We start from the raw sequence: 23,931 nt of genomic DNA, 5'->3' as shown, positions 1-23,931 counted from the left end.
AACCTAATACGCGAAGATAATTTTCATTGTCGCAGAATATTCTCAAAACACTGCAGTTTTGTTATACAGGGTATTTTAGACGGTGAAGAATAAAATCCCATTAATGCAATCACCCAAGTCTTAAAAACGTAATTTTTACATGCCTTTTTAAAATATTGAATCAATTAAGATTTACATAAAACATTGATCGTCAATAAAAAATGCTTTAGGGGAAAACTCGTCCTTGAAAGACGTCTGGTTTGCAAGAAAAAAGCAAAAAACTGTGTTAAACGTGACTGCAAATGCAAAAATGTAGACGCGTATGAAACAAACGCACAATTTTGCAGAATTTTGGTCATCCCTTTTCGCACAAACGCAGGTGACATATTTGACGTTTATCTTGCTAACCTCACAAACACTTACAAAGTTAAAGACAACATTTGGACGTAATTTATTATACTGGATGCTTTAATTCTTCCATAAAGGACTAAAACACGATCGGGATATTTTAGCAAGGTAATTTAGTTCACGTACGCTTCCTGTGTCTTCAAATAAATTGACGAGTCTCTTAACCTTACATTTTGTAAAGCCTACATGAGAAAAGGAACTGTGTCATTGAAGTTCTTACGACACTCTCCATAGGCAATTTTGTTTTCCTTTTTTAACAATACTGTAGTCTATTTTTAGAGTATTTTCAATAAATTTTCACAATTTGACGTTTCTAATAAAGCGCGCCCAATTTTGACAGACTTTAAAGGGTGTACAAAATGTTGCTTGGCAATTAATCATCAATTGTTTCAAAAGGTAACTGCTCAAATACCTTCAAATTTTACATTAAATTTTTGACGACAAAATCTAATCTTTTCGTTGAATCAGACAAGTGATTTACTTAATTGTTTGTGTAATGTTTAACAATCTAATAATAATCGCGCATAATTTTCGATAAAGGAAACATGTGTTACAATTACATTTTTTAACTTGAGGTAATTTTATTATTACTAATTGAACCTTCACGATCTAAAATATCTGCATTTTAAATTTCATAAAAATCCGTTGGCAAATAACCGAGATATTAGGCTCGAAAGTCGTAGCTGAGACACCCTGTATTTTATTTTTTCGTATAATCGTAGCTACTACTTGAGGTATTTTTTTTTTATTTGGAAGGGAATTCTCGTCAAGTCAAATGAAAGTGGGGCACTAATCGATTGATTTATTACAGAATTGTTAATGTTAATTCCGTATTTATAACGAATCGCGTAGTGCTGCAACATTTGCTTGCAGTGGTGGCTCGTCAAGACATGTCAAATAAAAATTTTTCTAGCTCAAATGAAATTCGTCCTGTCTTGTCGTGTTGAAATTATGACGAAATATTAATTTATCGCTCTCATCTGGTGTGCGCCATCACAGTTGTAAAAAATAAAGAAGAACGAGTCCTATTTTCTGATTTGTCATTTTACTAGCGCCCTGATTGGTTGAAACCATATTTGAACGGAATAATCCCGAGAACACGAGGTAAAATTACAATTATTTCATCAAACTCGGATGTCATGAGTCTCAATCTCGAACTAAGGTAATAGGAGAGGAAATGAGGGAACACCAATAATGACGTGGACTCTTGATTTGAATACGATAGAGATATGTCAATTCGATAGATTCGCATACATCTACGACCTTGACGATGTTATCTGCTTCCATACAAAATTAAGGGTCTTTTTTAATTTGTCACCACGCTACGTAAGTATCGGGTGTTCATTTTAATACCTACAGGGTGTTGTTGAAAGTTGTACAGATATTTTAACCACGAGCTATTGGCTTCATGTAGAACTCGGAAAAAATATCTAAAAAATTCTGTCAAAAAATAAAACGACATTTGGCGTACATTTTATAAAACATGATATACAGGGTGTATTTTTAATTGTGCCGAAATCTTACCTACGAGGTTGTAGGACAACGTAGAAGCAATTAAAAAAAATTGTAGCTCAAAAAAAATGTCATTTTATTTTTTGACATAAAATTTTTTAGATATTTTTTCCGAGTTCTACATGAAGCCAGTAGCTCGTGGTTAAAATATGTGTACAACTTTCAATAACACCCTGTATATCCTCAAAGTGGGCGTTGTAGAGTCGATTGCGAACGCGCTATGAATTACAGATCACGAATCAGCTGTTTAAATCTAACCGCACTTTTTGCGTTGTTTGTGTTTTCACTGTGCAGACTAACGAGTGGTGCGTTCACAATCGACTCTTCAACGCCTACTTTGATGATAAATTTAAAATACACAAAACCTTTTCAATGTGATAGGGGCTACCGTTTTAGAGTTTAGGCGTGATGCGTGAGATGTAAAATACCCACAAGCAAATCGTACTCATTTTACCCATTTAACATTTTTCCAAAAAAAAAAAAATCCGTTAATGGTTTCACTCCGGGCAAGTGGAATTAGTTTCGATTCCCTTCATTTTGACCGTGACGAATACAATTTATAACATATTCGACTTGTGCAGAATTTATCAGTAGGAACTGATCGCATTTTAACTTTTGGTGGGGAAAAAAATGAACGTTGGCTTTTTCTGGTTAATTTTTTTCTTTTTTGTTATCACGTCGAGCCACGACGGCAATGAATTAACTAAAAAGGGTTATCTGGCGTACGTGCCCTATTGAATCCAAATCAGCCAATCATGGGGGTAAACGCCCATAATTTTCTTCAAGCTGTGTTCATTAATTTCACACTATAAATAATCGAGAACAAATTAAATACTGCCGAAAATAGATCGTTAAGGAAATCAATGTGATTCCTTTAAATAACGCCCACGAGAACAAAATTCGCATTAAATTAATAAAGTTAATTGAACGTACCCACGTAAGGCTGAAACAGATGCGTACGTGATCAATATATGTATATATTTTGTGTATCTTAAGGAAAATGTTTCTGTGATTCTTCCGATTGTATATTCAATGATGGCTGTAGACTGTAGAGCATGCTGAATCAGGATGTGCTTTTTTCCATCGAGTAGGGCCACAGCGCTATATAGGGTAATGTTATTTGTTTAGGGAAGTCTACTGTATTGATTTATGACATTGGGAAACAATCTAGTTCGATCTTACTGTTGTGCATCCATTGCCATCGGACATGATCGTCAGAGCTTGATACATTCAACCGCAAATTTCCGAACCATTTGCAAAATTAAGCCTAATTAGGATCGAAATCAGTTCAATTACGTTTTATTTTTTCATTAAAGTAAACGCTTCTGATGGTAAACCGTCTTTTTTTTTTGTTTAGGTGTAAAGTGATTTTTCTGGACTACCAACTTGATTTGTCGCTTAAAAAAATTACTAGGAAAATTCCTAATAAAAATATATGTAATTTAATTACGTTTTTGACACGTTACCCTGATGTTTTATTTTTTCATTAAAGTAAACACTTCGTGGAGGACGAATTAAATAAAATTGTAAATAGAGATGAAACTGTTGGTGTTTTTCTACGATTGGCGGCGCCACGTTGGGGACGCAGGTGTACCAACTGTCAATTCAGTGCCGTAGGATGTAATAAAATAATGTGAAAAATAATATTATCTAAGGAAAAACAATAATGGTGGGAAGGTTTAAGTAGATCAAACAATTTCTGATTAAATTTCATCGTTTGGGTCAAATAAAAATTTTATTTTTGTTATTACTTCCCACTGACATTTAATTAAAAGTTAATTTTAATTTAATTTCATCCTTCGAAAAACAATATTATCACGTCTACATGAACACCGTGTTTATTTTAGCGAGTTTTCAGACTCGACGTCCTGAAAGTATCAATATTTGTTCAATACGGCTCCGATATTAAAAACTAATCCTTACGCTTACATAAAATACGTTCGATCCACAATCAAAGTTCAGACATCGATTTTTATAAGTTGAATTGTTAATACAAATGTTTGGTATTTGCGACACATGTGGATTTTCATTTTACATAAGCGTACAAAAGAATTTCAGTCGATTTCCGCCAGTCACTTCCGTAATGAATTACAGATTCAATTTACGATTGAAATCGCACGCGATTGTAAATGTTAATATCGGGGGAGAGCAGTTGCATGACACGGCCGGCACATATGAGGGTGTTAAAACTTTTTAAATATATAACATTTCATATTGACTTGGAGCTGGCGTATTTTAACTTGGCGAACTTTGAAACACACCCTGGAAAAATACTTACGAACTTACAATTTTTATACAATAACATCCGTGTCAGGAGGACGTGAGACTCAAACAAAAAGGCTAACAAACTTAACCGGTACCGAAGATTTATTTATCAAACTGACAAAGCAAAATTCTATCTTGGAAAACGGCGGAGATGTCACACTTCGAAAAAATTTCATATCTGAAAATCTCTCTACTTTATTACTCTTGCATCCGAACGCACACGCTCACACATTTATTTTGTCCATTGCACTAGCAGCTCTTGCAAAACTGAATATCTTTTAAATAGAAGACAGGAAAAAGTAATTTATCAATATGTATTAAAAAAAAAGCATTTCTGTAAAATGGAATCATAACATTGGCAGAGTTCTGTGGTTATGTTATGTTGTTTCTTTTCTGAACTGCGGGATGTCGGCACGAGTACTCCCTCTCTAAATATTGAATAATCGATGTTCTCTTGTTATTTTTCTTACATAATTTGGTTTCCTCTTTAGTGAACTTCAGTCGTAAACTAAAGCAGTTTCAACTTTGTTAATTTAGCACTGCCTTTAAAACAACACCTAATAATCATCATGGGCCCAAAGCACCTTCAATTACTTCGGAGTTGGATTTGTTAATAATTTTAAGTTGTTTTGGTGATGTCCCAACAGATGGAGTGGTTCCAAAAATAAGCCGACGAATCCTGTACAAATTGTACACTTCAATTTGGTTAGAGATATTTTTGAGTCGTCTGTTTCTGTTACTGCTGTATTATTGTGAAAAATAAAAAATAAAACAGTCAAAAATGAAAAATTTAACAATGCATATTTAAAGCAACACGATCGAATCGAACCACTCATAATCTTAAATTTAATTTGGTTGATTTGATGGGAATAGCTTTTACATAGTCGGTTATCCAGTTATTTTTCGTTTGGTGCAATTTAAACCCAACATAAGCAAGTTGCAGCCAGCTAACTATTAACTCCATTCCCTTTAATTATATAATTCTGTTGGAGTTGCAAACACGGTCACTTTACCAACGAAGGGAGCAGCACAGAATTGTCGTGGTTTGGGAGACTGATTGTATTCCGGTTAGAAAGAGGGTGTACCCAACTTTCATCGTTGGGTGTTCTCCCTAAAAAAAAAGTTCGACCAAAGTTAGTGTAGTTCAATAATGTCCAAAGTTTGCCACTGTGGGTTTACACGAAATTACTCGAAGGAGCAAATACTACAGCGTCGCAAATGGTGCCCGATAAAAAAATTTATTCAACAGCCGTCGAAAAAAAATTTCAACGTCTTTGAATAAATAATGAAAGGAAGAATACACAAACACGGAATGTCATCGCTTTGTGTGAATTAACAGCCGAGAAAATTAAATTTGCAATTTTCAACTTTAGAGGCGTGTTTGATGACGACGAGAAATATCCAGATCAATAGAAGCTGAGTTTTACTTTTGAATTTAAAAAAGTCGTTACACGTGTGTGGGCGTAATAATAGTTTTTTTTTCGAATATGTAACACAACGGTACTGACATGAGTGACATGTCAGTCGTCGTCATCGATTTTTTACAAGATCAAAAAATTTCTGGCCAAGCTGGCCGTGGTTTTCTTTCTCTTCCACAAACGCAGGTCGTCTTTTTAATCGGTATGGTTTGACACTTTTTTCTGATACATAACCACGCTTTGATCAACATTATTGTAAATGAAATTATCAATAAATAATTTAAAGATAATTTAAAGTAGTAAGTAACTAAATGTTAGATTTTTTGTTAGGTTGGCAACACATTTGAATTTATGTTGGCATGCCCCGTTTTCAAATTCAAGTAAGTGTGACAAACCCAAAGACAATAAAAACACAAAGTTGCTTTATTTTTTAAAATGGTTTGTAGTGCTGGGCGTAACATTTGTTGTAATGGCTTATTTTCGAAGAGGATTGCAGAATGAAAATTAATTCACGTTAGTAAAGTTTCTTTTCATCCTTATTTCGTAAAGTCTTATTTGCAATGTGGATTTTTTACAGTAACAATAATCTTCCAAAATCCTAACCTCAAAAATGAATGCATAAAACCATCATGCAGCACTAAGAAAACCAGAAAATGTCTTGTTCATTAGTTGTAACAAGAACAACTGTTTTTGCAAAGGAAATATGTAATTCTCTCCACCCACTGAATAAATAACCTTTGACATCTAATGCCATACATGAACAGAAACAAAATCAATCATGAGGCCTCATGACTTCTGTTATATTTCAGTAATATTTGTATAAATAAAAATGTGGTTTGTAAACGGACAGGGCATAATTTTTGCCATGATGTTGGTGCGAATAATTGACCAAAAATCCGGCCAAATTAATGGATGTACCAAATCGTAATTTATCAGAGACGACACTCCCAAGGTGCAAATAAAACGACGTGGGACCATTTTTGACTTGTAAACTGAGCGTTTCAATTCATTAGTGAACAACAGGTAACAAAAATCCCAGTCATAATAAAATATCGGATTTGACTATTTATCGCGGCACATACCCCAATGGTTTTGACAAAATTCAGGACGATGGTGGTGTTAATTACGAACTTTTCCGTGGGGATAAGGTATTGATTGTGTTACTTAATTCAATAATTCGGTTCAAACGAGCCCGTATTGTAATTAAAATCTTTAAAGGCATAATTACGTAATTTTTGCCACAAGAACGGACGAGATAAAATGAAGCCGAATAGAAAGTGCGCGAGATAAAATAATTCTATTAAGACGTGGAAACGTTTCATTACTATGCGTTGAAGTTTTGTATTATGACGTTCGAAGTGGCGCTACGTCTACTTAATTACATTATTCGCAATTATAAATCCAGCTTTTGAATATATTTATTTATTCAGCAATTTTAATTATAATGCGAGTGATGTTTGGACACGCTTGAACGATTTTATCAGCGGTGTAATTGACATTTTTTGTTTTTTTCTTAATTGTGCCCCGTTTCAGTCATTATTTGTTTTGTTTTAGTTAGATTTGTCGTTGCCAATACGAAGCAACGTACATATCAAAATTACACTGGATTTATTTTTAAAATCAGAATGGCACAGTTGTGAGTGCGAACCAATTTGGGTTCCTGTCCAGTTTCTTTTTTTAGCACGGATAGATTAGAATTATCTTTGTTATAATGCCGTCGAGGCTGTCAGTTGGACACAGTATCAGACTTCTGCAACCATTCCGCAGATAAGCCTTTGAAATGTGTCCGCGTTCCCTGAACTCCAACCTTTTCATGGTTATTAGAACATATTACTTCTTGTCTAGGACGTGACAGGAATTTGTTTAATTTTTAATTGCTTCGAAAATTTTCGCCTAAAATGGCGTATTTTGTATTTTTAACAACGAACTTAAAACACTTAAAATACTATGTTCAACTTGCCATTCATATAATTATGTATTATGAAGGTCTCAAACGAAATTGATTTTGTTTTGGTTCGAGACTCCAATTAATTTACTAGCAGTCGCTTTAATAACGCGAATTATTTAAACTTTGTCCGCGTAGATAGAAATTGTCTTAGTTTATATTTGAATCACGACTACAATCCCGTAATTTCTCTTTTTACTAATAAAATTTGTTCTGGTGTAGGCAACCAGTAATACAATATTAAACAAACTAAGCGTGGACCAAACTTCACACAAACATCCCTCAAAGTTCCAACGTATTTAGTTCAATCGTATTTGTTTGTAATAAGTAATACATGACAAAACATCGACTCGTACGGCCGTTTCATCACTCCAAGATAATGATTAATTAATTACCTTGCGAATCCAGCGTTGAACCTTTGTCCGTTAATCAAGTTACTCGTAATGTAAACCTAATATATCTCACATCCTCGTAATCATAGTGTTTCGTATGGTTTATCCATTAACTTCCAAATTACTGGGCAACTGTATAACCACAGGATCAGGCTATTTTTGGCCGAATAATATGTACATAACTGTATCATGTGACGAATAAAAGCGTGAAGGAACATCCACGTGTTTTTCAACTCGTCCAAAACGATATTTTCGCGGCGGGTTAACACAAAACGGGTTGTAAATATTTAAAAAATCGTTCAGACATTTTTCATCGAATGACATTTTTAACACCCCACAGTTATTTCGCTTTGCGCTTCGTTTATGCATCATTGGAAAGTGGCAAAAATTTCGTTTTGTTGACAAGCGCGATATCTCTTGAGAGCCGCGATATTTCACAAGTCTCGAAAATACTTTACCGTTGTTATTTACGAGGGGAAAAAATTCTGATTGTAGGGTCAGAATTTTAATTGATTTTGTAACATTGATACTTTGGTTTTATCTCGGGATGGTGAAAAACATCTTAAATCCGTGTTCGAATTGAGTTGACCTGTGGTGTCAACTACCATTAAATTCGGTTTATTAACACCTTGATATCAATTGAGCGATATTTTTGAGCGTCATTTCGTAGATAATAAACGATATGTATGTATTTGAATCTGAAACAGAGCTTTATTGAATATTGGCAAGGTCAGTTTTTAAATCTGCCTGTGTGTTTGTTTCTTTTTTTAATTATCAAAATTTAGTTTATTCACGTTTGTTGCTAAGCGTAAAATGATTCATTATTGGGGCGATGAACCTAGAAAATGTCTCCTCGATGAAGATATTATGCAACGAAGATATTACTTCGCACAACAATTACACTTAAATTGTCGCCATTTGGATACACAAAATATCCAATTACAGTTTTTTTTTTAATGGTTTTCAGTCAACTTGTGTAACGATGTCATCGTCAAAGGGGAGATTAAGCCTCAAAACAGTGTCTCGCAAACAGATGTTTTCATTAATAAGGGAGATGTTTAAAACTTGTCTTATTAAAAAAGTTTCAGCGAAAATTCTTCAGATTTTCGAATACACCTTAATAATCACCAGATTTATCTTTTTACGGTTCTGTTATTATTATTCAGCTCGTAAATTGGCCTAATCTAAAATTTCGCAAACTAGTTGTTGTTCAGCAAGTGATAGATAACACCTAAAGAATTAATCGTGTGTTGTGATAGAAAGACAAATGGAAAAGACTGAAACGAGTGAAGGGAAATAACAACACGTATTTTACCGTTGTTGATAAGTTTGTTTTTTTTTTTCAGAAAATGCAACGTGCGCGAAGAACGAGTTCCGATGCAAGAGCGGTCGGTGCATCCCCGACCATTGGCAGTGTGACCACGAACAAGACTGCAACGACGGCAGCGACGAAGACGAGCACGTTTGCAGTAAGTCTCGTGGTCGAGTTTTCCTCATGAATTTACCGATTTTCTCTTAGAGCAAAAAGTTTGCGGTGTTGACGAATTTACATGTCGTTCGGCATCAGGCGAGTGCGTTCCTCTAACGTGGATGTGCGACGACACCGCCGACTGTTCGGATGGCAGCGACGAGAAAGCGTGCAGTAAGACCTGACCCGATCCCGACGACAAATCCGGACAAAACCCTCTAAAATGATTTCAGATGAAACTTGCAGATCTGACGAGTTCACCTGTAAAAACGGCAAGTGCATACAGAAGAGATGGGTCTGCGACTTGGAGGACGATTGCGGAGACGGTTCGGACGAGAAGGATTGCCCGCCTGTCACTTGCTCCGCAGATTCGGAGTTCCAGTGCGCCGAGAAGTTTTGCATCTCGGCGAAGTGGAGGTGCGACGGCGAGTATGATTGCGTGGATGGTAAAGATGAACAGGTATGGAGGTGGAGGAGTCGAGGAGGAGAGCGTTTTGAGCGCGGGTTTTGCAGGGTTGTCCCAAAGTCGCGGCCACGAGCTCGTTCTGCTTGTCAGAAGAGTACGAGTGCGGAGACCATCTGACTTGCATACACAAAGGGTGGCTGTGCGACGGTACGCGAGACTGTCCAGACGGATCGGACGAATCGCTGGAGAACTGCCAGAATATCACCTGCAGGGCTGATCAGTTCCAATGTAAAGATCGGTCCTGCATTGCTGGACATTTGCACTGTTCCGGACATCCGGAGTGTCCAGATGGCAGCGACGAACTCAACTGTGGTGAGTTTTTGTTTGCTTAATCATCGATGACCACGCGTGTTGTGAAATCGAACGGCCGTCGGTGACGGTGTAATCCCGATCATTGAACAATGCAAACAATGGAGTCGCCATGTGACACCTAAATCTGGACATGCACCGGCATATCTGGATAATCCTGTCGTCCCTCTCCCGTTAGTCACCTCCAGCAAACCTGGTCAGATCACAGATTTCATTACTGGTATCGAATGAGACAAGGTTTAACATCACGTGGATTGGTTTCCGAAAATGAAGCAATAACAGTTTGGTTGTAATTTTTACTCTCTCATCGTTAAGAATTTACAGCGATCTAAGAATGAAGTCTCTGTTTTACGTAACGAGTGTGCACTTTACGAAACGTGTATTTTTGAAAAAAACATTTTTTGTAGTTTGCGTGTTTTCGTGTAGTGTAGTTTACTACTTTTTGACAATTGTGTTTTGCAAATTTTGAAAAAATATATAGTTTTTTAATTCAGTACCGTTTTACCGTGGGGCAATTGCGAGCATCATCGATTATTTTCCGTAACTATCGATTTTATAACCACAGATGACTGTTTTTCATAGGTTGGTAATACTTTTGAAATATCGTTTTGACAGACCTGATGTTTTTAAATCAAGACACCGGTGTGCACAAAAACTGTCATTTTGACTTTTATTATTTATTAATTTGCTCAAGTAGGTAAGTCTGTCCCCAAAATAATCAAGATTTGCAATATATGAAAAAACGTCACAAATCTCTTGAGTCTACCAAGTGACGAGTCGTAGAAAAATATATGATGACAAATAAAAGGGATAAGGGACGGCTGTGAAAAACAAAATTGTTGAAAACTTGCAGCGTAACGAACTGTCATTTGTCAATTGACATTTTACGTGAATTTTATTTAAAAAAATATGGTTATCACTTGAGAACACCAAATGTTCACGACGAAGTCGTATTTTCGGAAGGGGGACGAAGAAAATGGAGACTAGGTGGGTTTACCATGGTTTGTTGGAATTTCGACATAACCTCTCCATCATGGACTCCACACATTTTCAGAAGTTTTGTTCCCTCCGGCAAACCTGGCCAGATCACCAATTTCATTGCTAGTACGGAATGAGACAAGTTTTAACATCAAGTGGATTGGTTTCCCAAAATGAAGCGATAACAGTTTGGTTGTAATTTTTACGACAAAATGTCTCATCGTTAAGAATCTACAGCGATCTAAGAATGAAGTCTCTGTTTTACGTAACGGGTGTGCACTTTCCGAAACGTGTCTTTTTGAAAAAAAAACATTTTTTGTGGTTTGCGTGTTTTCGTGTAGTGTAGTTTACTACTTTTTGACAATTGTGTTTTGCAAATTTTGAAAAAATATATAGTTTTTTAATTCAGTACCGTTTTACCGTGGGGCAATTGCGAGCATCATCGATTATTTTCCGTAACTATCGATTTTATAACCACAGATGACTGTTTTTCATAGGTTGGTAATACTTTTGAAATATCGTTTTGACAGACCTGATGTTTTTAAATCAAGACACCGGTGTGCACAAAAACTGTCATTTTGACTTTTATTATTTATTAATTTGCTCAAGTAGGTAAGTCTGTCCCCAAAATGATCAAGATTTGCAACATATGAAAAAACGTCACAAATCTCTTGAGTTTACCAAGTGACGAGCCGTAGAAAAATATATGATGACAAATAAAAGGGTTAAGGGGCGGCTTGGAAACAAAATTGTTGAAAACTTGCAGCGTAACGAACTGTCACTTGTCAATTGACATTAACGTGAATTTTATTTAAAAAATATGGTTATCACTTGAGAACACCAAATGTTCACGACGAAGTCGTATTTTCGGAAGGGGGACGAAGAAAATGGAGACTAGGTGGGTTTACCATGGTTTGTTGGAATTTCGACATAACCTCTCCATCATGGACTCCACACATTTTCAGAAGTTTTGTTCCCTCCGGCAAACCTGGCCAGATCACCAATTTCATTGCTAGTACGGAATGAGACAAGTTTTAACATCACGTGGATTGGTTTCCCAAAATGAAGCGATAACAGTTTGGTTGTAATTTTTACGACAAAATGTCTCATCGTTAAGAATCTACAGCGATCTAAGAACGAAGTCTCTGTTTTACGTAACGGGTGTGCACTTTCCGAAACGTGTCTTTTTGAAAATAAACATTTTTTGTGGTTTGCGTGTTTTTGTGTAGTGTGGTTTACTAGTTTTTGACAATTGTGTTTTGCAAATTTGAAAAAAAAATATATTTTTTTAATTCTATACCGTTTTACCGTGAGTCGATAGCCGAGCATCATCGATTATTTTCCGTAACTATCAATTTTATAACCACTGATTACTGTTTTTCATAGGTTGGTAATACTTTTTAAATATCGTTTTGACAGACCTGATGTTTTTAAATCAAGACACCGGTGTGCACAAAAACTGTCATTTTGACTTTTATTATTTATTAATTTGCTCAAGTAGGTAAGTCTGTCCCCAAAGTGATCAAGATTTGCAACATATGAAAAAACGTCACAAATCTCTCGGGTTTACAAAGTGACGAGTCGTAAAAAAATATATGATGACAAATAAAAGGGAAAAGCGGCGGCTGTGAAAAACAAAATTGTTGAAAACTTGCAGCGTAACGAACTGTCATTTGTCAATTGACATTTTACGTGAATTTTATTTAAAAAAATATGGTTATCACTTGAGAACACCAAATGTTCACGACGAAGTCGTATTTTCGGAAGGGGGACGAAGAAAATGGAGACTAGGTGGGTTTACCATGGTTTGTTGGAATTTCGACATAACCTCTCCATCATGGACTCCACACATTTTCAGAAGTTTTGTTCCCTCCGGCAAACCTGGCCAGATCACCAATTTCATTGCTAGTACGGAATGAGACAAGTTTTAACATCAAGTGGATTGGTTTCCCAAAATGAAGCGATAACAGTTTGGTTGTAATTTTTACGACAAAATGTCTCATCGTTAAGAATCTACAGCGATCTAAGAATGAAGTCTCTGTTTTACGTAACGGGTGTGCACTTTCCGAAACGTGTCTTTTTGAAAAAAAAACATTTTTTGTGGTTTGCGTGTTTTCGTGTAGTGTAGTTTACTACTTTTTGACAATTGTGTTTTGCAGATTTTGAAAAAATATATAGTTTTTTAATTCTATACCGTTTTACCGTGAGTCGATAGCGAGCATCATCGATTATTTTCCGTAACTATCAATTTTATAACCACTGATGACTGTTTTTCATAGGTTGGTAATACTTTTTAAATATCGTTTTGACAGACCTGATGTTTTTAAATCAAGACACCGGTGTGCACAAAAACTGTCATTTTGACTTTTTTTATTTATTAATTTGCTCAAGTAGGTAAGTCTGTCCCCAAAATAATCAAGATTTGCAATATATGAAAAAACGTCACAAATCTCTTGAGTCTACCAAGTGACGAGTCGTAGAAAAATTTTTGATGACAAATAAAAGGGAAAAGCGACGGCTGCGAAAAACAAAATTGTTGAAAACTTGTAGCGTAACGAACTGTCATTTATCAATTGACATTTACGTGAATTTTATTTAAAAACTATGGTTATCACTTGAGAACACCAAATATTCACGACATAGTCGTATTTTCGGAAGGGGAACGAAGAAAATGGTTGGTTTACCATGGTTTGTTGGAATTTCGACATAACCTCTCCATCATGGAATTCACACATTCTCAGAAGTTTTGTTCCCTGCGGCAAACCTGGCCAGATTACCAATTTCACTGCTAGTACCGAAAGAGACAAGTTCTAACATCACTGGATTGGTTGTAATACTTTTTTACAACAAAATATCTCACGTTTGTGATTTGCGTGTATTTTTTTTTCTGGTTGAAATCAGGAGGTGATGAAATATGTATTGGCACGCATTTGCTTTTGAGAATGAGGTGCAGTTGTCTGTCGGGTCAAGAGTTAAAGCTCGAGATTTAACCTTTTAATTACGTTGTTGACAGGTGCCCCGATTCCAAAATGCGACCCCAAGACGGAGTTCGATTGTGGCGGTGGTAATTGCATACCTCTATCCCAAGTTTGCGATAAGCGTCAGCATTGTCCTGACGGCGAGGACGAGCCAGTTGGTCGGTGTGGGATTAATGAATGTAACGAAAATAATGGAGGTTGCACACAGCGTTGCGTCGACACTCCGTCGTCATTTTATTGCGATTGTAACCATGGCTACAAGCTGGTAGACAACAGGACTTGCAAAGGTGAGTTTCATCCGGTTCGTTCGCAATCGAGAAGGTGAAATGGGATTTAGCGGTGGTTGAAAAATTTGTCTTTTCCGTTTCCAGATATAAACGAGTGCGAGATCCCGGGCAGTTGCTCGCAGATCTGCATCAATGATAAAGGCGGATTTAAATGTGATTGCCAAGCGGGTTACATGCGGGATCCACGCGACCTGACCAAATGCAAAGCCATCGAAGGCCACGCTTCCCTTCTTTTCGCCCGGCGACGCGACATCCGGAAGATATCTCTGGATCATCACGAGATGACCAGCATCGTGAACGATACGAATTCGGCGACCGCACTGGATTTCGTCTTCCGAACCGGGATGATCTTTTGGAGTGACGTCACGGATAAAAAGATACACAAAGCTCCCATTGATGAGGGAAACGAAAGATCCGTCGTGATCAGTAATGACATAACTACTTCGGACGGTCTCGCAGTCGACTGGATTTACAACCACATTTACTGGACGGACACGGGAAAGAACACAATAGAACTGGCCGATTTCGACGGGAAAATGCGAAAAGTCCTGATCAAAGACGAACTCGAAGAACCCAGGGCGATCGCGCTCAATCCCCTTGAAGGGTGGATGTTCTGGACCGACTGGGGAAGCGAGCCGAAAATCGAGAGATCAGGAATGGACGGATCGCACAGGCAAGCTATCGTCACATACGATGTCAAATGGCCGAACGGTCTCACTCTGGATCTGGTCAAGAAACGGGTCTATTGGGTGGACGCCAAACTCAACGTGATTTCGTCCTGCGATTATAATGGAAGGAATAGGAGACTCATTTTATTCTCCCCAGATGCTTTAAGACATCCATTTTCCATTACCACCTTCGAAGATTGGGTCTATTGGACTGACTGGGACAAAGCGGGGGTTTTCAAAGCCAACAAATTCACAGGGAGTGACGTTCAACCGGTAACAGCTTCGCACATGGTAAGTAAGCGTCGCACCTCGCATAAGTAAGTTATTCGAAATGTCACCGAAAAGGTTTACATTCAAAATTATTTTTATTTCGAGGGCCAAAAGAAAAATTACTAATTGACAATTGTATTTTGCAAATTAAAAAAAATAATTTCCTAGGTTGGTAATACTTTTGAAAAATTGTTTTGACAGACTTGATGTTTAAATCAAGAGACTCCTGTCATTTTGACGTTTTTTGTTTATTAATTTAATGTAAGTGCGTACGCCTGTGTCTGTGCTCCAAAATGATCAAGATTTGCACATATGTATGAAAAAATGTCACAATCTTGATACTCCATCCATTTACGAAGCATAGAACAATATATTATGACAAATAAAAAGAATAAAAGGCGGCTGTGAAAAACAGATTTTTAAAACATGCAGCGTAACGAACTGTCAGTTGTCAATTGTGACATTACGTGAATTTAATTTTTTAAATGGTTATCACTCGAAAATACCAAATGGTCACGACAAAGTCGTATTTTCGAAAGGGGAACGAAGAAAATTGAGACAAGGTGGGTTTACCGTGGTTTGTTGGAATTTCGGCAAAACCTCTCCACCCGCTTTCAGAAGTTTTGTCTCCGATTTTTTGTCCCTTGTGTCTTTTTGTTGATCATATCGTACAAATATCAGATTGTTATGTAAATGGTGCAACATTATTTGTTGGGAAATGTGTATTTATTGCATAATTGAACGAAAAACAGAGTTGTACGCTCGATCGTTTGTCGTTTTTAGATACAAAACCCAATGGTAATCCACGTCTACCATCCTTATCGTCAGCCAGATGGGGAAAATCATTGCCAAGCTGTGAACGGTCATTGTTCGCACCTTTGCCTGCCTGCTCCTCAGATCAATCCTAGATCACCGCGTATATCTTGTGCTTGTCCGGAAAATTTGAAAATGTCACCAGACGGACTGACGTGCAGACAGGACGGTAAGTTTGCGTCATGCCGGCTGTATTTCATCATTTAAAATATTGTTTGATTTGTTTTATTTATTTTTGTTGTATTTATTTAACAGAAACATTAACGACCACCGTAAATTCAATAACTTATACAGATTATTCGACAATGTCAGATATTATCATAGAAAGTGAGTACAAAAACGTTTTGGAGTTATTTTTTGTTTGTTGGTGATGGTCTTTATTTTCGGCACTCTTTGGCTTTCACACTCTTTGTTTTTCTGCCTGTTTCTTTCCTTTCTCTCCGCGATTTGTCAGTTTCGTTATTTTATCGTGATCTATTTTTAGGTACTACCAATAAATCGCATCCCACAAATGCAATGCCAGAAACCACTGACGACGGTACAATAGCAATTATCGTGATCGTCGTGACGTTAGCCGTAATATTCATTATTAGTTTCGTAAGTATTTTGTTCGTGGATTTTTGTCGTTTTTTTTCAGTGCGTTCGTTCTGCTTCAGGTGGTGTACATTTTCTACAAGAAATATCTGAAACGCAATATGACATCGATGAATTTCGATAATCCCGTGTATCGCAAGACGACAGAAGATCAATTTTCCTTGGAGAAAAATCAATATCCTGCATCTCGGCCGTATCTGAGTACGGTGGGTGAAGAGGTAAGGGCTCTCACGTTGGATTATAATAACATAACATCCAGATAATCAGTCCATTAAATGACTTTTAACATATTCAGTATTCATGTATTGCATGAGATTCTCATTCATACGTTTTTTTTAATAATCATTGAGAACTGAAAGCAACAGCATTGCAGAATGTTTATTTTTGTCTTGGATTCAAACAATTTCGTACAAAGGCATGCTCAAATCTAAGTGAATTACTGACTAGGTTAAAATAAGTGAAGATTAAAGCACTTGAGACTCAAAAGTGTTATTAGCGTAACATTTTTACTAATAGGTAATATTCTTGTCCATCAGTATTAGCTTCTAATTGGATTGCAAACTAATATTTTTGTAATCAACTTTATTGATAAAAACGCTGTGCCAACATAAAATAGCTTATTTTAAGCTATGTTAATTAAAAAGAAAAAAAAAACTACTACACCTTCTATAACATTTGTAGTTAAACTTTATGTATGTGTGCTTTAACTTGTTGTATTGTTGTATATATAAATATATAAAAACAGTCCGTTAGTTGTAATCTTAATATAATAGCAAATGCTTGTTTAAAGAAATCATTTGCTTCCGAAGCAACTGCTTTCTTTCATAAAGAATTGTACGTCACCTCTAACCATTTGCATCATTCAGATATCGTTAGTATTTTTTCTTTTGTTTCACGCGTCATGAATTCGATACTTGGTGAGTATCTCCATTTTTGTAGAGTTTTTTGTTTTAACAGATGTAACCCGATGCTAAACCTATGGCCGATTATGTACCATTCAATAAACGAAATTTCGTCTGACGCAGTAATTAAAATACACAGGTGATCCTCGTTTAACGAATTTTCTTGATTGCAGACGGTTCTCGTATTTAATCTAATTCACATCCGAAATCCTATCTTTGCCTCTTCACAACGAAAAAACGTAGTGGTTGTGTCATTCGTTTATGTAATTAATTTGTCACAACTGATTTGTTTTTATTGCGAAAATAAGCGAACGCATTCTTTCTTTCATACACGAATATGTATACGTCTATAAAAATAATTGTGGGATGTAGATTTTTCCCTTAACGTATTTACTGCGTTAAAAGAGGACTACCTGTGCTAAAACTAACAATTTAATCCAGCAGTTAAACTCAAATGTAACATTCATCATGTTTTAACACTTACTCGACGGTTATTAAATATTTTAGGCCAGCGTTAGTAACATTTACTCAACACAGGATCTCGGCTTCGTACGCCATATTTTTTTTTAATCAAATTAAATTCTTCATAAAACAGTAGACTCGCCCCGAAGGTCAAGTCAAGTCAGGTCAAGACTTGCACGGTCTGCACAGACGAAGTTTTCATTTGGATGGTGAAGGATGACTCCCGAGCGGCTTAAACAAATTATAAAGTGTCATTTTAAAGAGTCTGTGCTGTGGAGTTATTCCTTTTTGTTTTGTTCGCATCAAACATTGCCTTATTATTTAATTGCCTGTAAGGAATGCATTTTTTGTAGAATTGTCACCAAGTAAGAAGTTTTAGCGGTAGTGTTGTTTCGATAATTTTTTTTCAATTTGCTGAATGTACGTTCTTTTTCAGGCACAACAGCCTCTGACAGGTGCCAACCCAAATGACAATGTTTAAACAGTGAAAATTTTTTTACTCAAAGTGCTCAATTATTACAGTGAAATTAAAGACAAATTATTTGAAAAAAAGTCACTTTTCTGTTTGTATAGATGTGTATTTATTGTACCATCGCAAAAAAGAACTAAATACATATTTAGTGTGTTGTTAAAATTCCAGTTTCATGTTAAAAACTATATGTACTAAATTGTGTTAAAAAATAACGACAACCGAATTAGATTGATCAGTAGAGCCAAAATTATTTATAAGCCGATTTCTTAATATTTTGTTTGTGATCTCAGTGAAAAATGGGATTTTAACGATTAGGGTGAAAGTGTGTGAGATTTGAGAGGTATGGTTAATTTGTCCAAAGAAATGTATTAGCAACTAATCTAAGCCAATTGTAATTTTTAATAGTCATAATTTCTTGAATATTAAGTTGTTTTTCAAATTCGTACCTCGATATTTTATTTATCTATTTTCGTTTACCACGTTTGTATATATTAAATTTTTTAGAAGTGTTTGTATTGTTAAATCATTTATTACATCACAATGTTATGCTTGTAAACTATATTTTACTGCAAAAATCAAAATGTAAAAAGTTGTATATTTCAGTCATACATAATAATATAGCTCTAAAATTCTGTGATTATATTGTTTGTATTTCTTTTCAATTTTCTAGGAATTTACATTTTAATGTGTAGATTATTTATCACATCTTAAACTTCCGTTTTATTTGTGTAATTATTCAAATTCAAATATATGTACAATATAATATCACTGTGGTTTTATTTAATCTACTTCGCTAACATGTCATAAACCTTTACTAAAAAAAATCCTAAAGAAAACTACCGCATTTAAATAAATATTCACGATTACCTAAGATTTATCTGTGAACTTAAAGGTCAGAAACGAAAAGAGATCTAAATAACTATCAATGTCTTTTTGTTAATGTATTTTTTTACAAACTAAATATGTGGCCGATTCTTAAAATTATGTGGGCTCTTTAAAAATGGCTGGATTTTCAAAAGTTAGTGACTTTGCTTAATAACGGTTGGTATTAGTTTTGAAAGAAACGTCATAGATTTAGGTTATGTTTTATTGTATTAATTTTAATTCATCTAAAACAATGTAATCTTGGACAAGTTTCCAAGAATAGGATAACGTTATATCCAACACCTAGAATAACTCCAGTGAAACTGTGATAATTTGTAAATAATTTAAAATGAGATTTAACGATAAAGAGTTGGTGACAGTGGGTGAAAGTAAGCCGGACTTGGAAGGAATACTTCATCATATGAAGCCCCAAGGAAAGGACTGGTCGGATTGGTACCAACAACCTTCATTTAAAGAAAGACATTTTAAATTAATAGTTAATTTATTGTATTACTATCGAGTCAACGGTAGCGAACAAGAACAACAACAACAACCCCTCGGTGTATTAGTCCTAGAAAACGCGCAAGTGGCCTACGAAAGACCCCACAAAGGAATTCCATTTGCGTTTTCGCTCACGTTCAAAGTAAACGATAGACTCAAAGATAACGAAGCCAAACATATTTTTTCGTGTCGATGCGAGGACGACGTCAATCGGTGGGTGTCGATGTTAAAAATGCACTCATATGAGTATTGGAGATGTCAGTTTGTGATTCTAAAAACCAAGATCAGTATGAAAACCGGACAGGATCCGGTTCTAGATTACATGAGGAACAAAAATTCAAACGGTACTCAAGCGAAAATCGTCGAAATTAAAAAAGTGAAAAACAAAGAAAAAAAATCCACGTTTTGCAGTCATCTGGAAAGTTCTACATTTTTTGAGAGTAGCTACACAGAAACCAAAGTTGTTGCAAAAACTGGCAGTGTTCCGGTGGACAATTTAATTGATTTGTAGTTTCTAAGCCTTAGTTGCACTTTTAAGCGCTTTGAAAGATCTCTCTCGTCATTGTAAATCTTGCCTAGATATGTAAATTAACGAAGCAAATCAAGTGCAATTGTTAGCTTAAAATGTAACAGTCAAAAATGATTCAATCACCTCGTGCTTTGTATTTGTGTAGATTAAACAACTCAGGTCAAATTACATAATTAATGTAATTGTTATATAATTAATCAGTTAATAAATTATACGATTAACGATAAAATGACACAATTATTAATGTAATTATGTAGACATATTGTTTTAATTTATTCAATTTAGCTGTTGTATTTGTTTTGTGTAGTAGATATTACTTTTTGCTTATGTAAAATACACTGACCCACACAAAAAACGACTCACTTTGAATTTTATTAATATAATTAAGTAATTCATTGTCTTAGAATTTTTTTTTTTATATAAGGTTGTATTGATAAGTGTTACTTAAGTTATTCTTTGCCAAAGAATATCCGAGAAACAAAACATTAAACACAGCAAATACAATTTTAATGGAAAAAAAATTTTAGAAAAAATTTTGTTATGAAAAATTGCCAAAATTTGAACAGCATTTTGAATTAGTATCTCGTATTGTCAAATTAAATCTTTTGACACGTAAATCAATCCACAAAAACACAACATGGAAGTAGCGCAAATTTTCTAATAATTTATTTAAACAAAAATATTCGGTTGTCATGGTGACCATAGCACTCCCGATCATTGAAAATATCCCTATAATAAAGAAAAATAAGCGCAAATATAATTTCAAGATCATTTAATAAAGAAATTATGAGTCGTTTTTTTTGCCAGTCAGTGTATTTAGGCGAACAGATTTAATAATTAAAAAAACAGCTGATCACGACCACGATGACATTTTAAAATAAATTCCAAAGATCCAAGAAACGTTTTTATTCAAAACACCACTTTAAAAAAATAGGTAATAACAAATCATATGAAATTAGTTCATAAACAATTTCCTCCACAAAACCCAACTGAGTATCAAAATGATTTAAATAAGGAATGGAACGATCGACTTCCTCTTCTTTGGATAATTAGGAAACTCGGAACGATATTTCTTGTGTTTACCAATAGCCCAGATGGTCATCTGGTAAAAGCCGGCCAGGGCGAAGATTAGTGCTGGAAAATACGTCACAAATATCATACACGTTCTGTTTAAAAATGAACGATGTAAATGTTAAGCGAAAGCAATTACCAGGCAAGCATCCGGTTAATAAAGTAAAGCCAATCCACGAGCCAAACTCGTAAGTATAATTCGGACAGGACACGAAGTCAAACAATTTTGTGAAGGGATTAGCGTCTGGTACTGGAATTTTGCGAACGGTAGTGCCCTCCGGACGCAAATTTCTTAGAAGAATGTGAATACTTAAATTGCCAACTTCACAAAACTAAAAGTAATTCGTTAGTAAAAAAAACTGCAAAGATCCGGCACGTTACGTACGATGAAAATAAACGTGCCCAAAGCGAAGAGCCACGTCGGCACAGGCGTATGCAAAGGGTGGTTTACGTGATACGCCACGTAAACCGCAAATCCCCAATAATATGAACAATTCTTGAACAAATTGAAAATCGGCATCGTGCCGTGAGAAAATCGATGCACGAAAGCCGTTTCTAAAATTCTCTTGCCATAATGGATTGTCCACAAAATTCCGGCGAAACTAAAAAAAACATTAGAAAAAAGTAACATTAGAAAAAATACGACGTACTAGGCAGTGTATTGCACTTTGATAGTGGTGCCCCCGCATATATTGTTGACAAGTTCAATTGGGAATATGTAAAATGGAAAGATGTTTTTGGCATCTGCTCCTTTCCCCTCGATTATGGTTTTATTCGAGTAGAAACATTGTGGCAGCAGGAACAGGGCCCCATACAGGACTATCGGACCGGCGTATTCCAAAAAAAAAACCGTGTCCCAACCGACTTGCGGCCCTAAATCTTTCACGTAAATTGTATTTGGGCTTTCGAGACTTAGCTTGCTGATTTGTTGATTGTCTTTTTCATCTTTGCCTTTTGGTCCGTTCCGTATCGATTGTCTTTCAATCGGAAGTCTGAAATTTTTCCCGATTTCTTTTTTCAAATCTTTCACCGTCGAAGAACTTGTTACGGATACTTTTCCTAAAGGTTTTCCAGAAGTTTTTATCACTTCTAACTAAAACAAAATGCAAGTCATTTCGTAAAAAGATTTGCATAATTTCGGCAAAAAATGGACGCTTTGTTTTACGGTGAAACTTACCTCCAAAGCCATGGTGAAGTTGAATTAATTTAAACACCGCCAGGAAAAATCAAACTTGAAGGACTTCTCAACAGAACATTAACATAACCTTCAACTTTGAATGTGATTTTTTGTTAAATTCGACGACCGCAAGTCACGATCAATGGAATCGCTCTGACTATTGACAATAAAATATCGTTATTAATACAACAAAATGAACTTTACACCGCCGAAGATATTTTTTTAATCTAAGGTGAGTTTTGAACTTACCTGGCCACCTGCTGATAAACAAATTAGAGAAAGATGCGCTCGGTGGAACTTCACTCGTAGAACAAAGACAACGAAATTATAGAAAATTGTCGATTAAGCATGTGGGAACGCAAACAATGCTTCGTTTTGCATTACATTAAACGTTTTTTTTTCACTTGGTCACCATTTAATTAGAAGGAAGCTCATCTACATGTTTGCTTTTCGATGGTTGTTGGCTGAGTAAAGGTGTTTTAGGTAAATCCTTTCTATAAAAATTTCTGTACGACCAATAGATTCTGAGATTTAATTAAAAATGAAATAAAACCTCATCCGAAAATCTTATACAAAATGAAATGGTATATTAAAATTGCATAATATACTCCATGTGCATCTAGGAGGTAATAGAAGTGTGAATCACAGATCACTCATGCACTTTTAGCTTTCTCACCAAAAAAGTTACTAGCCATTGACAAATGACAGTAATGGAATGACTGGTTCGGACACGAGCCCGAGCCGAGCGACTGCCCACAGCGGACTGGCCCCCGCGTCTAATCTTAAAAGGATACGTTCTTGCTTAAAATTTGTTTATTGTTGATAAATTACACGGAAAATACAAATTAATTCGTATTTCATATTTTAAGACTGGACAACAAAACAAAACACTAGATGCGGGTCTTTAATCAGAGTTGCCAAACTAAAATCAGCTTTCCATGGCTGATTAGCCGCCTAAGATGCACATTTATAATGAATTAAGTACATACTTATACGTTACTCTTAAGTTTTTGCTTCAAGTTTTCCTTTCACTTGGTTTTCACTCTTAGTTTTCTTACACGTTTTTGCAGCTCTGTATATTTAAAATGTTTTTCGGTTATTTCATTCATAGTAAGGTTTTGTCACTCTGTTTTGAAAGCGTTTTTGCGGCAATCGATTTGTTATAGTTTTCAGAAGTATCTCATTCGGGATGGAATTAAGTTA

General features: G+C 35.6%; 3 protein-coding genes and 1 long non-coding RNA gene across 6 annotated transcripts in view; 3 read left to right on the top strand and 1 right to left on the bottom strand.

The window, feature by feature from the left end:
• Nucleotides 1-19,351, top strand: part of LOC138140496 (very low-density lipoprotein receptor-like) — a 61,536-nt gene extending 42,185 nt beyond the window's left edge. For 2 of the 3 annotated variants that reach the window (XM_069061612.1, XM_069061614.1), the window contains 11 exons: nucleotides 9,266-9,388; nucleotides 9,439-9,561; nucleotides 9,621-9,847; nucleotides 9,901-10,165; nucleotides 14,154-14,405; nucleotides 14,490-15,364; nucleotides 16,127-16,325; nucleotides 16,412-16,483; nucleotides 16,641-16,753; nucleotides 16,813-16,968; nucleotides 18,551-19,351. In XM_069061612.1, the coding sequence (XP_068917713.1) occupies nucleotides 9,266-9,388; nucleotides 9,439-9,561; nucleotides 9,621-9,847; nucleotides 9,901-10,165; nucleotides 14,154-14,405; nucleotides 14,490-15,364; nucleotides 16,127-16,325; nucleotides 16,412-16,483; nucleotides 16,641-16,753; nucleotides 16,813-16,968; nucleotides 18,551-18,595 (2,450 nt within the window). In that variant the 3' untranslated portion in view covers nucleotides 18,596-19,351. The remainder of the gene's footprint in view (nucleotides 1-9,265; nucleotides 9,389-9,438; nucleotides 9,562-9,620; nucleotides 9,848-9,900; nucleotides 10,166-14,153; nucleotides 14,406-14,489; nucleotides 15,365-16,126; nucleotides 16,326-16,411; nucleotides 16,484-16,640; nucleotides 16,754-16,812; nucleotides 16,969-18,550) is intronic. The other variant, XM_069061613.1, reaches the window with a different exon arrangement.
• On the top strand, nucleotides 5,921-6,429 carry LOC138140499 (uncharacterized). The gene is made up of 2 exons (XR_011162519.1): nucleotides 5,921-6,095; nucleotides 6,160-6,429. It is a non-coding gene; the product is annotated as an uncharacterized lncRNA (long non-coding RNA).
• A 274-nt stretch (nucleotides 19,352-19,625) lies between the features above and the next one.
• On the top strand, nucleotides 19,626-20,878 carry LOC138140498 (pleckstrin homology domain-containing family J member 1-like). The gene has a single exon (XM_069061616.1). The coding sequence runs from the start codon at nucleotides 19,800-19,802 to the stop codon at nucleotides 20,460-20,462; it is 663 nt and encodes a 220-aa protein (XP_068917717.1). The 5' UTR covers nucleotides 19,626-19,799; the 3' UTR covers nucleotides 20,463-20,878.
• A 493-nt stretch (nucleotides 20,879-21,371) lies between these two features.
• Nucleotides 21,372-23,415, bottom strand: Sc2 (trans-2,3-enoyl-CoA reductase Sc2). Its single transcript, XM_069061615.1, has 6 exons — nucleotides 22,978-23,415; nucleotides 22,729-22,885; nucleotides 22,202-22,644; nucleotides 21,937-22,153; nucleotides 21,691-21,883; nucleotides 21,372-21,614 (listed from the first exon to the last, which is right to left on the bottom strand). Exons 2-6 carry the CDS (start codon nucleotides 22,738-22,740, stop codon nucleotides 21,487-21,489), a joined length of 993 nt encoding a protein of 330 aa, XP_068917716.1. The 5' UTR covers nucleotides 22,741-22,885; nucleotides 22,978-23,415; the 3' UTR covers nucleotides 21,372-21,486.
• Between the last annotated feature and the right edge of the window lie 516 nt (nucleotides 23,416-23,931).

The sequence above is a fragment of the Tenebrio molitor genome, chromosome X (genome assembly GCF_963966145.1).
Source record: "Tenebrio molitor chromosome X, icTenMoli1.1, whole genome shotgun sequence".
NCBI lineage: Eukaryota > Metazoa > Arthropoda > Insecta > Coleoptera > Tenebrionidae > Tenebrio > Tenebrio molitor.
This window is presented reverse-complemented; position numbering and strand designations above follow the sequence as displayed.

Excerpts from the sequence above, each read along its gene's own strand:
- LOC138140498 (XM_069061616.1), top strand. The coding sequence starts at position 19,800 with ATGAGATTTAACGATAAAGAGTTGGTGACAGTGGGTGAAAGTAAGCCG.
- Sc2 (XM_069061615.1), bottom strand. Across the intron at positions 22,154-22,201 it reads AAAGTGCAATACACTGCCTA|TTTCGCCGGAATTTTGTGGA; the intron begins GTACGTCGTATT and ends TGTTTTTTTTAG. Across the intron at positions 21,615-21,690 it reads ATTAACCGGATGCTTGCCTG|CACTAATCTTCGCCCTGGCC; the intron begins GTAATTGCTTTC and ends CGTATTTTCCAG.